The following is a 16,671-nucleotide window of genomic DNA, read 5'->3' as shown; positions in this document are numbered from 1 at the left end:
TATTGAAGACGCAAAGTCCCACGACCTAATAAAAAGTTAAAAAAAACACAGGTATTTATTTGGGCTGAGTTCATGTTGATCTTTGGTTGCAGTAAAAAAACAAACAAACAAAAAAACATTTTTAGCTATGCATGCATGACTAAAGCTAATAATGACGCACATCAGCTCTGATCAGCTCAAGGGATTGACTACACTGAACTCAAATCAGTCATTGCATTTTATAATGACAGTTGCTGTGGAATGATGATCCAGTTATCTAAAAAATATCCTGCCAAAATGTCACAGTTTCTCACATAATTGAGCTGTGAGTTGAAATTAAGGGCAGCCTAGGTCAATATCCGCGCACTTGCCCATTATAAATTATCAAACAGTCAGTAAGCAATCAAGATATCACAGTGACTGTGGTTCTGATGACACTGGTCTGAAATTCCAGACGTTTGCTAATTTGCGACAGCTGCTGCAAGGTTTGTGGCGTCTGAAAAAGGTCGGGTTACCAAGGGAACTGTGGCGGTCTTTAGCGCGAGCTTGCACGGAGCAGGCGAGTTGGAAAGATGGGACACAGGTAACACAATAGGTACAACTTAAATGTTCGCTTTTGTACTAAAACAACAAATGTGTCCTTGTGTGCTGCAGCTGATTGTTTTGCGTCAATTGGTTGACGTTAAATAGCTGACATTAATTGCCTCTTTATTAGCGGACATTACGGTTGGTATCGTAGGCAGTGGTGTTTACCAACAGACAATTAGCTAAGAGCTAGGGAGGTTAGCTGAATTGTGTAACGTTAACGTATCCTATGCAGTTTTGCTGGTGGCTAACGTAGTGGATAGTCTGGCCTAGTCTCTTTCGCTTATGTGTAATGATATTCAGCTTTTGGTCAGGTAAGTAAACAACATATCATCAGTTAACTTTTATAGCTAGCAGACCTTAAGGGATTTGTATGGTCCGTTTCCAAAATGAACCAAAGACGATAACGAGCACGCAAACCTTCACCTTAACGTTAATCGTGAAGTCTTGCGATTTAGCGATACATTTTGTAACGCTAGCCAGCGCAACCTAACCAATGACAAAAATAACTAAGTTCACCAAAAAAATATTACGTCGATATACTTCGTCACCTTCAACTAACTGCAACAAGATAATGTTTAGCTTGTCAGTTTTGCTATCGAGATAGTTTGCTTCGCTAACGTCAAGTAACGTTTGTGAGTGAACTACATTCTCTGACTGGTTGATCGAGCTAGCTGTGCTGAGCGCTGCATATCTTGTGAACTCTTTGAGGTAAACATTACTTCGCCCGCCTAGAATAAACTGTATATCTAGAGTAAAGTTCGCAAACGTTACTTCGTCAGCCTAGAATAATGAGAAAACTGGCTGTCCAGAGTAACGGTAGTATGGGGATGACCGGGAAGCTATCTAGCTCCCTTGCTAACGTCAACATTAACGCGGTTTCGTTTTCCCTCCTAGGAAGTATGAGCGACGGGAGTTTTGAGAGAATGGTGAGACACCCGTGTAGGATACATAATGGAAGGACTGGGGAAGGAAAGGTCAATATGCAGCGCTAGGACCCCCTCATGGCTCGAGCGACCAGAAAATATAAAAGTAACCTTAGCCCCCCCGTCCAAATTTTGGAAACTCGCCGACTGCTTCTCTTCCTCAGAGTCAACTGCCCCTACAAAAGGAAACCAGGTGAAGTAACATCACAATTCCCTGTGTCTCGTATCTTCTCTAAGTAGATCACAGCGTTTTGTTTAATCATTAGTAGGTTTCGCAACATGAAGCTGTGCGTTGATCTTCCTTTGTTGTGTTTTTCTCTTTCTCCGCACACAGAAAAATTACATGGACAGTCCACCGCCTGTGTTGGAGCTGAAAGATGTGCCCCCACCTCCGCGGCCCGCTGCCTCCCAGCCTTTCCCACTCGCCCCCCTCCCCATGTTGCCCCCCTGCCTTCCCTCGCGAGGCCCCCTGCCTCCTCTGCTGCAGCCCAGCAGCCCCAAAGTAAGCTCCTGCTCCTGTCCCCAATGCAAGGCCATCCTGCGCCCCCAGACCGGCCTCGACCTCCTGGGGACCCAGGCCCGTGGGTTCGGTGACGTGTGCGGTGGAGGTGTTAGCATCACTGGTGGTGCTGGTGGTGGTGGTTCTTCTGTATACCTCTCCAAACCATTAGGTGCTGCTTCGTCCTGGGCAGTCTCCTCTACCTCCACGTCCTCCTCCTCCTCTTCCGTCCCTCACCATGTCTCTCTGTTCTCCGGGCCCGCTGGGCAGGTGTTGTCCTCCTCCTCCCTCGCTCCGGTGGCCTCCTCCCTCGCTCCGGTGGCCACCTCCCAGCCCGCGGCCTCCCTCTCCCAGCTGCCCTGCTGCTCCGGGCTCCTGAAGCCCCTCCACGCCCCCACCTGCCCCCAGCTCTCGCAGGCCTACGGCCGGCCCAGGTACGAGCCATGTCCGTCGGTGGTTGCGGTGGCGACGGCCGCCCCCTCGGCCGGGTACTACCGCTGTGGTGGGGAGCTGGGCTCCGGTGCGGCAGGGAAGCAGCCTCAGCAGCAGAAGCACCCCCTCCATCTTCATCACGGTGGCCTCTCCACCTCACCAGCACATGTCTGCTCGCACCCTTTGCACCACTGTGTCAATCACACTGTTTCTCTGAAAGGGGCACACTACTGCCAGGATTGCCTGAGCAAGGTTGGTTGAACTATGTTCCTGTTTTAAGAGATGCTAACCAGCAGCAAGTCAAGCTTGTTTTTATTTTTTTTTTCCCAGATGCCCACAATTGTATGACCTGTGGCAAACCATAGGATAATGTGTTATTGAATGTTAAGTGTGATCACCTGTCACCTATTCATCAAGTAGTATGTCTTATCACCTGAACATGTTGATAATTTCCTCAGAGCTGAGGGAAGTAGAGTATATCAGAGTGTGACGTCTAACACATCTTTGTACCTTGTAGTAGGCAGGTGAATGATGTGTGGTTCACTTGTGTTGTCTTTAACTTACCTTTGTACTTTGTAGTAGGCAGGTGAATGATGTGTGGTTTACTTGTGTTGTCTGAACCCTTTCAGCCGGCTCCAGGTTTGGCCTCGGAGCCTGATAAGCTCTGGCCCAACATCCCCCCGCCGCACGCCCAGTCGGCGCCCATCCCTATCCCCATGTGCAACGGCTGTGGGGTGAGCGGAGCGTCCGTGGACGGCCTGCTGCTGCTGGGCTCGAGCCTGGGCAAGACCAGCCAAAAATACGGTCAGTCTTCATTAGAAATGGCTACTGTAGGATTTTTTTTTTTTTTTTTAAACCATTTCAGATCTGTGTGCAAGAAAACCATATGTGTGTGTTCTGTATAATTTACTCATGTGCACTTTTATTTTGCTTGTGAGCAAGTTTTCTCCCTAAATAAAAAACGGTTGATGAAGTTATTCATAGAAGTGTATAAGTCAACAGAAATTGTGGTGATGAGCGATGTTTAGCATTTGTGACATTCTTCCTCAAGGTTATTGGGCCTACGTGCTGGTTTGTTAAGATAGAGGAGGCCCTGAGATGGAGCTGCCATCTTCACTAAGGAGGTTGGCTCCTTCATGTATGTTAGGTCAAAGTTTGGGTAAATGTCACTGATGTCGGTTGTTAAGGGATACATCCTTGTGTACAATGTTGGATGAGTTTGGGTGATTCGGTCAGTGGATATTTGACATGTCACAAGGGGAGATGTAAGCTTTGACAAGTCCTATAAGAAGTGTGCCTTTTCTCTGTATCTTTAGACTGCGCTTGTTAGCGACATGGCATAGGTCTGAGGTACCGTGAATAAAGCTCTCTGAGATTTCTGACTGACTGCTGACTCTGCCTGAGAAATGTTTTGAACAATCCAGAATTTTAGCACAACACTACTCCGCAACAAAGGCAAACATGACTTAAAACGGATATGTGTATTTTTCATTCCAAACACTAGGGCATATTACTATAAGCAGGGTTCCCGTGGATCCTTAAAAAGTCTTAAAGTCTTAAATATAACTTTCGGTTTTTAAGGCCTAAAAAAGTCTTAAATTGTCTGGGATGTCTTGAATTTTCGAAAGGGAGGTATTAAATTTGCGTATGGGACCGCCAGCGAGTGCAAGAGAGCGAGTGATGTCTCCATCCGGTTTCGTGAATTTAAAACGCAATTGTATAAGTGACTACGGGAGGAAGTGTAGTGGAGAGTGAAGATGTTTTTCACGTGTGTATAAAGGTGTGAAAATGGTAATAATACAGTATGTACAAATATGCCTGACGTTTTCGTGGTGTAGCCGAGGCCTGAGAGATAGGCAGGTAACCTACGTGAGCGGTAGAATGAGCGGGAGAAAGAGTTGGTAAACCAGTTAAACCAGCGATAGGTTGGCCACACGTTCGAATTTAAGCCGGACATATGGATTTTAAAAGCCCTGTCTGGCGTCCGGCGCAGCTTCAAACCAGACGCTCATTTGTCCTCCTTTTTGGAGTTGCACTTGGCATCTAGAATCTTTGCTCGGACGCAGCATCATTTCACAAACTATAGACGCGAAGACTGCTGGTCAAATTATTGAATTCTGAAATTCTGTCACTCGTTTGATATTTTGCTGCACAATTTATGAAGGAACCACGGACTGACAGAAAAAGAAAACGAGCGTTTTCGCAATCAGGAGGAAATACTGTACATGTTAAGTTGATCTGTTTGCATCTTTCCAGTGTGTGTTGCTGGCCTAGCCTAGGGAAGAAAATATATGTCTAAGTTATAATACCTGTAATATCTGCCAGCAGCTTGCTTGCCAGCGTTTCCCAGTAGGCCTACTTTGCAAAAGTTGTAAAATATATATATATATATATATTCACAACTTTTGATGTCTCCATCCGGTTTCGTGAATTTAAAACGCAATTGTATAAGTGACTACGGGAGGAAGTGTAGTGGAGAGTGAAGATGTTTTTCACGTGTGTATAAAGGTGTGAAAATGGTAATAATACAGTATGTACAAATATGCCTGACGTTTTCGTGGTGTAGCCGAGGCTATATCCATCCAAATATATATATATATATATATATATATATATATATATATATATATATATATATATATATATATATATATATATATATATATATATATATATATCCGCATATTTTTTGAATGTCGGCGACTGGCTACATAAATAAAAAATGTGCGTTCATAATACGTGCGTGCTTGAGATGAAACCAGCAGTTTTCAGCAGGATCATGCGAGGAGGACCTGTCTCTTAATTAATTTAAAACAAGTCAATGGTTTTACAATGTTTCAGTCAAGCTTTGGTTGGTTTAGACACAACTGGTATGCAAAATGTAAAGTAGTGGATTAACTTTAATTTGCTGTGATGCATATGGGACAATAGATGCACATAGTAAATGATATAAAGTAGGCCTATTAAAATATTTAAATAGCTTAGTCTAACTTTAAAAAAATATTGAAGGGAATCCAGTCCAGTGCACATGTCTTTAACAAGTAGCCTAGGCTACTACAGACACAGGTGAAGAACAGTCAGCCCCAGCCAGTAAGCACAACCAAATATGTACAGCCAGCTTCAAAAGCAAGCAACCCAGACCCTAAAATTGGGCATTTATAGTGAAGGTAATTCACACACAATTATTTTTCTTTTGCCAAAATATATTTGGTAACTTCTGTAGACATCCAAAATGGGGTGGGGGTTAAAATTAGAAAAAGGAAAAAAAACTATTGATTAAACAGTCGTGTATATATCTTTTTGCCGTGGTATAGTCTTAATTTTTTCATTTAGATGTCTTGAAAAGGTCTTAAAAGTCTTTAAATTTGCACTTGGAAAATGTGCAGATACCCTGTATAAGAAACATCAGACTCAGAAAGTACTTCTGCCATAAATTTATCTGTGTGTGTTGCAGGTTCACCAGACAGTGGCTCCCAGGAGAGCCTGCCCCCGGTTGGTGTCTTCTGGGACATCGAGAACTGCTCGGTGCCCACCGGGCGATCAGCTGCCAGCGTGGTCCAGCGGCTACGCGCCCGATTCTTCCCCGGGCACCGCGAAGCCGAGTTCATCTGCGTGTGCGACATCAGCAAGGAGAACAAGGACGTCATCCAGGAGCTAAACAACTGCCAGGTACACATCTTCTACAGTGTGAGAGAAGGTGGAATAGAACATCATGTCCAATGTTCCAATATCTGGTTTAATGTTCTGCATTTCTCACTTGTGGGTCACTTTGACACTAAGATTCTATGAAATGACTCTGTATGATATCTGTACTGTCCCTGTGTATATCTGTGTGTGAATGTGAATGTGTATTTAGAGATAAGCGGGCCTATTATAACTTTGCAGTGTTTCACTGCTCGGCATGGCTGCGTCAGTAGCTGTCTGCTCCGGATTGCCAGGTTGCCTCTAATCAGAGTCTGATTCAGTGTAGTCCACGTGACCTGGGATGACCAACGCCTTCTCCTGTCAGCCTGGAAGGATACTTAAACCCTAACTATTTCCTTGTCTAGTTAGAGCAGCGGATGGATCTTTAGGTGAAGTCATGCTGTCTCTCCCTTGATGCGCATCATTGTAAATAAAACTCTGTTCCTGATTTTTCATACTATTGGTCTGACTGGGTCTCCATTCATCTGTGGTATCAAAATTGCCATTATTAAGTGTTATATGGGTGGAGATGGAAGAACCTTTCCAATACTATTTCTCCATCCTCATCTGGAACATAAGCATACTTGCATATGCATACTGAACTAAACGTATGAGCATGCTGCATAAGCATATTGCTTTTGAACTGAACTTATGAGCATACTGCTTCCACAATGGTTTTAAATTCTGTCTGTCTGACTTTTTTTTTTTTTGACCGATTTGAGTTGACCAAGAAGAGGGCTTGACCTATTGTGGGTTTGGCTGACCTTACGACAAATTAATATGTATCAATCTGGATGTCCCCCGTGCTCTCAGGTCACTGTTGCCCACATCAACGCCACAGCCAAGAACGCTGCTGATGACAAGCTGCGCCAGAGCCTGAGACGCTTCGCCGACACACACACAGCCCCCGCCACTGTGGTGCTAGTGTCCTGTAAGTAGTGTGCTGTTGCTGGGCTGCTGGACTTGTATCCACTCAATAGGACTTCTGTCTTTTGTAAAGGCTAGACCTCCCCCACTGGAACCTCTTTGTTCCAGTTCAGGCCCTGTTGTTTAAAGTTGTAGAGGCTGTTGAAGAGGGTAATTGCCGTGGCTTGGTTGGGTAGGTTGAGCTAGATCTATGGGCCAACCTTTTCAGCAATGTTTCAGGGCAACCATATAACCGGTTCCACGTGTTCTGTTTGGATGGGAATGTGCCAGAATCACAATACACAATAAGATGCGTGATCCTCACACTGGTTCAAATAGTTACCTCCAAGAAGTAAGATGATCTATACTCCACACATAAAAATGATAGATACTTTATTGATCCCCCCCCCCCCCCACCTTTATTAGAGTCATGACAACGGAGAGATTTCAGACAGAGCATTGTTGATGCACAGAAATAAATATGTTGCATTAGTAAACCTATATAAAAGATAATCAAAACCTAGTGTATTATAAGTAATACATAATAAGGTAATAAAATGTTAAATTAAAGGAACACGCCAACCTTTTTTGAAATTTGCTTATTTGCCGTCTACCCTTCGACCAAGTAGCCTATAGCTTCCTTTTAGCCATAAGCTAGCTATATGCTTTTGTATCACAAATGAACTCTGTGCTTCATCTTGTTCTCACAGCCGATGTGAACTTTGCCAGCGAGTTGAGTGACCTCCGCCATCGCCATGGCTTCCAGGTCATCCTAGTGCACAAGAACCAGGTGTCCGGCGCACTGCTGCAGCACGCTCATCGCCATGTGGCCTTCGAGGAGTTCCTGACTGACCTGCCGCCCAGGATGCCTCTGAAATCTCAGGTAGGGCCACAGGACCCCGCTGGTTATACACCAAACATTAGATTAGGTTAGATTTCACTCCCATTAACTGTTTGGGGGGAAATGAGTTGCGGAAATCTTTCCATTGAGAATGCTGCAGGTGCTTCTTTTTGAAATGAGCTCTTGCCTTGACTGAAACCTGAATGTTGTGCGAGTGTGTTTTGTGTTTGTGTGTGTGTGTGTGTGCGAGAGATTCTCAGCCATGTCTTGTAAGATTTGTGTATTGGCAAGTAATGGTCCAAGGAAAGCCCTTCCGCCCTGCATGGGGTGTTTTTTACAAGCTAAGCCCAATCCTGACAGTTACTTAATATGAGCCTAATTTTTGCCCTAAGCGAACAGAATGCTTGTTTGCAGATGCAGCTGAGTGAGGCAGAAATCTGAGGTGCAGTATCAAGAGAGTAGATAACTAATGCACAAGCACAAGGGGGGGAAACGGCACCTGATTGTGTTTGACAAGATTTGGGAAAGATTCTTGAAAGATTGTAGGCCTTTGAGTAAAGCTTGAATAAGCTTACCTTAGTTAAAAGACTCCAATCTTTCAAGAATCTTTCCCAAATCTTGTCAAGGTTGTTTGGTGTAGAGAGTTCCTAAGTGGGATTTGGCAGTGTGGATTAAGATCAGCTGGCTGAATCATTATATGGTCCTGTGCTTCTTTCAACAGCAGAGGGCAGCTTGCTATTAAATAAAACAGCTTGCTGCTGGCACTGCTAACAAAGTGCAGTCAGGACCAGAACTTTAACTGCACACATTTGGTCAACAGTATGTTTATTAGTCATGTGGCCAAACACAGGTGGTAGTATAGCCATTTCTGACAGAAAATACTGACAGAAAAGATTCAGTGCATCTCTAATACTCACACTTTATTACATCAGTGGGCTGAATCATAACATTAAAAAAAGCTCTTTAAAAAGCTCTTAGTTGAAGCTGAGCTGGTTGAACACCCCTTTGTATTTGGGGTCTTTGACTGTCACTGTGGAGAGAGCAGAAGTGACAGCCGAGGTTAGCCGTGAAACCCATCGCGAGTGGTCCATTTCTCTTTGCCTTCCACCAGCCCGGTTTCAACCTTCTGTTTGTGCACAACCTGCCCACCAACCGCGACGGCAAGAGCGTGGCCAACAGGCTGCGGCGCCTGTCGGACAACTGCGGGGGCAAGGTGCTGGGCCTGTCGGGCGGCACGGCCGTCCTGCGCTTCAGCTCTCAGGAGGCGGCCGAGCGCGCCCGCAAGCGCATGGAGAACGAGGACGTCTACGGCTGCCGTATTCACTTGTCCTTCTCCCCCGAGGAGGAAGAGGAGGAGGAGGAAGGCCTTGGAAGAGGAGGAGGAGGAGGAGGAGGAAGAGCGGAGGAGGCGGCGGACGGGGACTCTGACCACGGGGTCAGACGTTTCCCGCTGCCCTCCGCCGTCCCCTCGTCCTCCTCCTCCTCCTCGCTGCCGGCCTCGCTCTTCCTCCCGGTGGAGAAGCCGCGCTCCCCGCGCCGGCCCCGCCGTGTCAGCACCAGTGCCAGCGCTGCCGCCGCCGCCTCCTCCCATGTGCGGCCGTGCCAGCAGGCGGCCGCCAGACACCTCGTGCCCGAGCGGCCGTACAGCCCCAGGAAAGGCGCTCCGCGCGCCGCCAACAGGCCCTCTCAGGTCAGCATGCACGCATGACTGCTGCGCCCGCATGCCTGCCCCCATCATGCCCTAACCCATGCCCTAACCCATGCCTGCCCCCATCATGCCCTAACCCATGCCTGCCTGTGCTTGCTTTTCTGCCAGCCTTCATCAGCATTACCACCCTCATAGTCATCCTCATCCTTATTAATGTGCCATTTGCTTTGCTCCTTGGCCTGACTCCTGCTTGCTCCTTCTAGCTTCTAGAAGACTGCTGTCTCCCTGTCCTGTCCTGTCTTGGCCTGACTCCTGCTTGCTCCTTCTAGCTTCTAGAAGACTGCTGTCTCCCTGTCCTGTCCTGTCTTGTCCTGACATGCTGCTTGTTAGCTGCTTGGCTAACAGATGGCGCCAGATAGTGATTGTGGGGTTTGTGGATTGTCTAGAATAATTGTCTTGATTCAGCATGCATGTGGTTAATGTATAACTAACATATATGTATGCCATCTGTATACAATGCCCTTTACTCTCTTTCCTCTTGATGGCTTTCTATGTTTTAGATCTTCCTGTTTTCTTCCCATCTCGACCATTTTCCTCTATCATTTCCCTGCTTGCAGCGTGCCTTTTCATAGCAGATAGAGCCGGTGTCGGCAGCTTGATTCCCCTTTAACGTGTGTGTGTCTCTGCTGTGGCTGTCCTCTTGGCTCAGGAGCTCGGCCCTGCGGAGACCAAGCCCAGGATGGGCTTCCTGTCCGACAAAAGCCGCGCCTCCTCAGCGTCGCCCCATACCAATGGAGACGCGACCCTTCAGAACCACCAAAGGGCTGGCCCAGCCGGAGACGCCCCCTACCGCGGCAAAAGGTACTGCAGTGCTACACTAATGAAAGAGTAATATTTGATTCAATGAGGGAATCCTGTGTGTACCATTTGTACTGATTTGTTCCATTAGTGGAGGATAATTCTCTTCCAAATGCTTTCGTCTACTTGTCCTTGGTGGCCATGTTGAACTTTGACCTCAGGACTCTTCATGGAGTAGAGTAGACGTTTTGTCTTGTCAAAGTTAGTTTGATCAGCATGTTGGAGGATGTGGCTGGATGGTCCTGAGGTAATGCTACAGGAAGTGAGGCGCCGTGACTAACCCCACATTTCTCTCTCTCTCCCAGGAGGGAAATCTCCGGGCCCCGCAGTGCCACGGACTCCCCCGTGGACCACTTCCAGGTCAGCACGCCCTCGGCCTTCAGCAAGCTCAGCCTGCAGAGGAGCTTCAGCCCCATGCTGCTCCCCCAGGGCTCCTGGTCGTCACGGTGAGCGCCACATCCCCACATACTCAAGCTACTGCTACTAGGCTAGGCTACTGCAGACAAGAGCAACACAGTAATGACCTTAGTCAGGTGGTCTCCCTTTCAAATTCTCCACACAAGAGAATTAATCTAGGGAGATGCACAAATGTATTGGGCACACCTGACCATTACACCTACTACTATAGCTATACTACACTATTTCTGGGTTTCATCAGGTCCCTTTCCACAGGTGTATAAAATCAAGCACCTAGATAATCAATGCCGACTGCATGGTGCTTGATTAATACACCTGTGGAAAGGGACTTGATGAAACCCATGAACAAGTTTGAGCTGCTTGTGACTTGATCCCATTTTAAATCTATAGGCATAGAATAGCCATAATAACTTCTAGTAACTACTTCCTATAATAACTGATGTCCTCCACCTGTCGTGGCCTCTGCAGGAGTGGCTCTCCGTGCCTGTCCAACCGCTCGTCCCCCCTCAGCGCCCCCAGGAGCCCCGGCCCCGACGCCAGCGCCCCCACGGAGCCCTTCTCGGACGGCGCGGACATCCAGGTGTCCAACCTGGACTACCGCATGTCCCGCAAGGAGCTGCAGCAGATCCTGCAGGACACATTTGCCAAACACGGGAAGGTGAGCGCAGGACTCTGGCCTCTGCAGTGTGATGGGATAGGTTTCCAAGGCCAAGATAGTACTGATGCAGGAGGGCAAGATCTCTAAAGAAGAACCTCATTGGACCAATCTCGGTGGATTCATTTAGGCCTTTACTTCATGTCCCATTGTATCTAAAAACATTCAGGTCATTTGATCCCCGCTACAGTAACAATAATACTCTTCCTGACCTTAAGTTTTGAAGGATGAGGTTACTGTATGTCGCCATCTGACTGCTCATACTTCCGTGTGTGTGTGTGTGTGTGTGTGTGTGTGTGTGTGTGTGTGTGTGTGTGTGTGCAGGTGAAGGGGGTGGAGCTGAGTCCCCACACAGACTACCAGCTGAAGGCCACCATACAGATGCGCTCGCTGCAGCAGGCCATCGGGGCCATCGGAGCGCTCCACCGCTACAAGATCGGCGGGAAGCGCATCCAGGTGTCTCTCCTCACCGGTGCCAACAACAAGTCCCTCGCTGTTTTTAGGTAAGTGCTCACCTGGGGTCTAGGGTCAGAAGATTCAGTGGGCCTTTAGGGGCCGTTTATATGAGAACGATTGTGAAGGAAGACGACAAAATATTTTATCATAAGTGCCTTTCGTTTACACGGCGACCCCGCCATCGAGGCTTGAAGACGCAAAAATCTGAAGACTGCTTCCAGAGTGTAGAGTTTTGAAGACGACCCGGGTTGCGTCTCTGTCTAAACGGCTAAACCAAAGATCCTTGATTACCTCTCTGGCTAAACTGTCAAATTAGAATGTCTGCGCGTGACGTACCGGGGTTCTATCACACCACCACCCAGCGGTCTGGAATGCATATCCAATCGAATATCACATACTCTTGCGTCTTCATATAAACAAAGATTTCCCCCTGAGAATGCTCGTCTAAACGCGAATAAAAAAAATGAAGACGAGACGCCACTTCTGCGTCTTCTCTTTTCATCGTCACCGTATAAACGTAGCCTTAGACTTGAAGTGGTACAGGAACCTCAGACGGATGTGTTTTAGTTTGTGCTTTGCATATGTGAATGTATGCACGTGAGTTTCTTTGCAAGGCTAAGGACTACAAATTCTTCCTAAACCTCTGTTAGCCTGTGTTTGTCTTCCTCACAATATATGTTGTCTGGTTATTCAACAGCTCTGAAATTATTAGCATTCTCCAAGATGCACCAGCCAGTTGCCTTCCACTCTTCAAATTCACTGAAATCTACGAGAAAAAGTAAGACCCTCATCTGAGTACACGGCTGCTCCAATAAACTCCCCTACCTTCTGTTCTACCATCTCATCATTAAAGCTCCGACCCGCTGACCTTTTCTGTGTGTGCGTGTGTCTGCGTGTGTCTGCGTGTGTGTGCGCGTGCGTCTGCGTGTGTGTGCGCGTGCGTGTGTCTGTGTGCGTGCGTCTGTCTGTCTGTCTGTGTGCGTGCGTCTGTCTGTCTGTCTGTGTGCGTGCGTCTGTCTCTGTCTGTGTGCGTGCGTCTGTCTGTGTGCGTGCGTGTGTCTGTCTGTGTGCGTGTGTCTGTCTGTGTGCGTGCGTGTGTCTGTGTGCGTGCGTGTCTGTGTGCGTGCGTCTGTGTCTGCGTGCGTGTGTGTGTGTGTGTGTGTGTGTGTGTTCCTGGTCCTCTCAGGTTTGGCCATAAGCTGGTGGTGAGTGAGCTGTACCGTCTGCCAGAGGTGGTGGCGGTGCGGGAGCAGGGCGGCGGGCGGCTGGTGTGTCTGCTCCCCAGCGGCCAATCCCGCCAGAGCCCGCTGGGCTCCTCGCAGTCCCACGGCGGCTCCTCGGCCAGCGGCAGCCCCGTCGTCTTCGAGGAGCTGGAGTACCACGAGCCCGTCTGCAAGCGCCACTACAACCACAGCAACTTCAGGTCAGGGGGGGGTGTCTCGGCCTTTCGCTCTCTGGGCTGTGCTGTTGCCTGTCCTGCCGTTTTACGTTTAGCTTGTTTTGTGCTTGGTTTGTTTGTGTCTTTGTTTTGTGTGTTTGGGGTGTGTTTGTTTGTTTTGTTTGTGTGTGTTTTTCCCTTAGCTGGTGTTAACTGTGGTCTCTTTGTTGTGCAGTGAGGCGGATTACGACCCGGATTCCTATAAGATCCCGTTTGTTGTGGTGTCTGTGAAGACACTGGCTGCCCAGGTGCACAGCCTGCTTCAGTCACACGAGGGCACCATACCACTGCTCAGGTAAGCCCCCTACTGGACATGTCTCTATCTGCACCTTACACCCTCAGACCCAACCATTACACTTAGACAGCTGGAATGAACGCAGTCTCTCAGACTTTTTTTTAATATGTTGGTGACTAAGCATTTCTCTCTGTGGTCCAGTTTCCCAGAATGCTATGCAGCAGAGTTCAGCCCGCTGACGGTGGCGGAGGAAGGTGAGCTGGAGGACGGAGTTCCACTGGAGCACCTCATCACCTGCGTTCCCGGGGTCACCGTCGTCACGGCGCAAAACGGGTTCAAGGTCATCAAGTGGATCCACAACAAGCCACCCCCACCCAATGCTGGTAAAGACACTAGTCAATGTAGGTGCTGAGCTCATAATATTTATGACAAAATGTGTGTGTGTGTGTGTGTCTGTTGTGTCTGTGTGGGTGCGCGCATATATGTGTGTGCTTGTGCGCATGTGTGTCACTGTAGATAGTACCAGGATTTAATTATTAGCCAAAGGCAGATGGCAGCATTTGAATGTGGTGGGAGGAGGTGTTGCTTTGCCACATGGGGTTGTGTTGTGGCCAACAAAAAATCTGAAATCTCTCTGCTAATTGTAGGTTTTTTTTGCACAATATGGCCTTAGGCCTTCTGTTAAATAAATGACTGTTTTTTAAGTGTGTACTCTAAGAACTAAGATTTCTAAGAGATCTAAGAACTAAGATTTGGAGAAATTCAGAGGAAAAAAAAAATATATATATTGTATTTTAAAATGCAGTCTGTTGCTACAGTTTTTGTTCAGTCTCTCCCTCTCCCTCTCCCCCTCTCTCTCTCCCTCTTCCTCTCTCTCTCCCCCTCTCCCAGATCCGTGGGTGCCGCGCTGTAAGAGCCCGGTGGGGAACCCTCAGCTGATCCAGTTCAGCCGTGAGCTGGTGGACCTGCTGAAGGGCCAGCCCACCTGCCTCATGCCCCTCAGCCGCTTCATCCCCGCCTACCACCACCATTTCGCCAAGCAGTGCCGCGTCTCCGACTACGGCTACTCCAAACTGCTGGAGCTGCTGGAGGCTGTGCCGCATGTGCTGCAGGTGGGGCGGAGTCTGAGTCTCTGCGTCTGTTGTGTGTCTGCCCGTCTTTCCAGTCTCTCTCTCTTCACCCCCTTTACACAGACAACCTGACTAATTGACTTTAACACGTGAACAACTTCACACAATGTAGCTCAATTCTTTAGATTATCAACCTTCATATGCTATTGTTGTCTGAAGCTTTGAGTTGACTCCCATGTGTGTCCTGAATTTTTTTTTTTTTTTTTTTTTTTTTTTTTTCTTCAATAGGGAATTGAACACATCGCAATTAATTGAGTGTTAAGTGAAATCACAATTTGAACTAATTCAATCAGCAAATCACAAAGGCTGCAATTAATCATGCAGCTCGCGACTCTGTCCCAATGGCTTATCTTGTCACATCTCATTTTTATACTCCCGTCATCCTCCTTGTGTGACAGACAATGAAGCTCACGTAACAGGAGCGTTGTGCTGCTCATGCTCACCAATCAGAAGTGGCCTAACTTAATGCCAAACTTGGAATACTTGCAACTTGACTTTCAAAATATATATTGCAAATCAAATCACTATATCTGTCACAAAAATTGTGATTAGATGCAATTCGTTATGATCCTAATCGTGCAGCCTTGGTGCTGAATATGGTTGGTTTTGAAAGCTCATGCCTTCTTTTGAGTGTTTATGTCTATGTTGTTGTTGTTGATGTTGTTGATATGTAATGCTCTGTGTTGTGTCTCTGCACAGATTCTGGGCCTGGGTTCGAAGCGCCTGTTGACACTAACCCACCGCTCACAAGTGAAGCGCTTCACTCAGGACCTGCTCAAGCTGCTCAAGTTCCAGGCCAGCAAGCAGGTGGTCATCCGTGACTTTATGCAGGCCTACCACTGGTCAGTACATCCGCCTACGCTCTTCTGTCTTGAAATGGTGCCATAGGATAAGGTGTGTGTGTGTGTGTGTGTGTGTGTGTGTGTGTGTGTGTGTGTGTGTGTGTGTGTCTTTTTTGATGGATTGTAGAATCTTGATTGCATAGGTGTGTCAAAGTCCTTTTAGGAAAGTCCCTCTGCTCTAGCCTGACGAGCCAGACCCACATTAAAATGTAGGGTCTGGGCACTTACCGTTCGCAGTGCTCAGTCCGAGGAGCGGGATAATCGGTTGTCTTTCAAATTCCCTCTGCACGCAATAGGACAGCGCTGAGTCCCATGCATTTTCCAACCAGTGGAGCTAGCTGGCTAGTTCAAACTTTTGCCAACTTAAAACAAGCTTACTGTAACTCGTGTCACACGGTTGGCCAACAGCAACATCCATCTTTGTTTTCAAGTAGCAGGGAATTCCAGCCAAACTGTTGCAACTTTGCCATCAATCATTATGTTAAGCCAGCCTAACGACTCTATACACGATTTGTTTGGCCTGATAGAAGTTTAAATTTTCGAGCTCACAAGCCAACGGAGAGTTGCTAGACTAGCCCTGGAAGCAAATGTAATTTGCTGCCGCTAGGGTGCGTCTAGATTTCTAGGCTACCTCTGCTCAGCAAGCCATATTCAAGTGCATTTTTGACACTTATTGGGCATCTATTTCGGGCAGAACTGCGCGTGCGCAAGGCTTCACAACACCAACCTTGCTCCAGCGGCGAGATCACAACAAATGATTGTTACAAATATTAACAACACATCACACGATTGGCACAATTTATTCACATGTCGACTTTTGGCTGCGGAAGGAGGGGAAATGTGTAGACAACTGCCATATTGGCGTCACAAACAAACCCCATGCCTTTCTATGGAGGATCTTTTGAGTGCTGTGCCTCCTAAGTCTCTGGGTGTCTTGGAGAGAGGAAATCGGTCATGTTCGCTTGGAGGGGGAAAAGCTTACACTAGATACGAGTAGATGGTAGTTTTGGTGGTCTACTACCAGTAGATGGTGGTTTTACCATCTTAGCTGGTAAAGCTCCCATTGTTCAGCTGCTACTTTAAGAATACAGTAACTGGCATGTATCACGAGTTGCATTGTGTATATTTAAAATGATATGC

General features: G+C 47.3%; 1 protein-coding gene across 8 annotated transcripts in view; it reads left to right on the top strand.

Annotated features, from left to right (window-relative positions):
• The first annotated feature begins 320 nt into the window (after window positions 1–320).
• The window catches only part of LOC121718165 (meiosis regulator and mRNA stability factor 1), a 31,010-nt gene continuing 14,659 nt past the window's right edge, over window positions 321–16,671 (top strand). The window contains exons 1-18 of one of the 8 annotated variants that reach the window (XM_042103041.1): window positions 321–562; window positions 1,462–1,683; window positions 1,825–2,673; window positions 3,051–3,225; window positions 5,876–6,090; window positions 6,919–7,036; window positions 7,722–7,894; window positions 8,964–9,542; window positions 10,210–10,361; window positions 10,664–10,804; window positions 11,244–11,433; window positions 11,755–11,933; window positions 12,584–12,664; window positions 13,073–13,309; window positions 13,500–13,619; window positions 13,761–13,960; window positions 14,451–14,671; window positions 15,389–15,531. In XM_042103041.1, the coding sequence (XP_041958975.1) occupies window positions 1,519–1,683; window positions 1,825–2,673; window positions 3,051–3,225; window positions 5,876–6,090; window positions 6,919–7,036; window positions 7,722–7,894; window positions 8,964–9,542; window positions 10,210–10,361; window positions 10,664–10,804; window positions 11,244–11,433; window positions 11,755–11,933; window positions 12,584–12,664; window positions 13,073–13,309; window positions 13,500–13,619; window positions 13,761–13,960; window positions 14,451–14,671; window positions 15,389–15,531 (3,938 nt within the window). In that variant the 5' untranslated portion in view covers window positions 321–562; window positions 1,462–1,518. Of the gene's footprint in view, window positions 575–673; window positions 879–1,043; window positions 1,276–1,461; window positions 1,684–1,824; window positions 2,674–3,050; window positions 3,226–5,875; window positions 6,091–6,918; window positions 7,037–7,721; window positions 7,895–8,963; window positions 9,543–10,209; window positions 10,362–10,663; window positions 10,805–11,243; window positions 11,434–11,754; window positions 11,934–12,583; window positions 12,665–13,072; window positions 13,310–13,499; window positions 13,620–13,760; window positions 13,961–14,450; window positions 14,672–15,388; window positions 15,532–16,671 lie in introns of those variants that run through there. The other 7 variants (XM_042103045.1, XM_042103040.1, XM_042103044.1 and 4 more) reach the window with 7 other exon arrangements.

This window comes from Alosa sapidissima, chromosome 9 (assembly GCF_018492685.1).
Source record: "Alosa sapidissima isolate fAloSap1 chromosome 9, fAloSap1.pri, whole genome shotgun sequence".
NCBI lineage: Eukaryota > Metazoa > Chordata > Actinopteri > Clupeiformes > Clupeidae > Alosa > Alosa sapidissima.
This window is presented reverse-complemented; position numbering and strand designations above follow the sequence as displayed.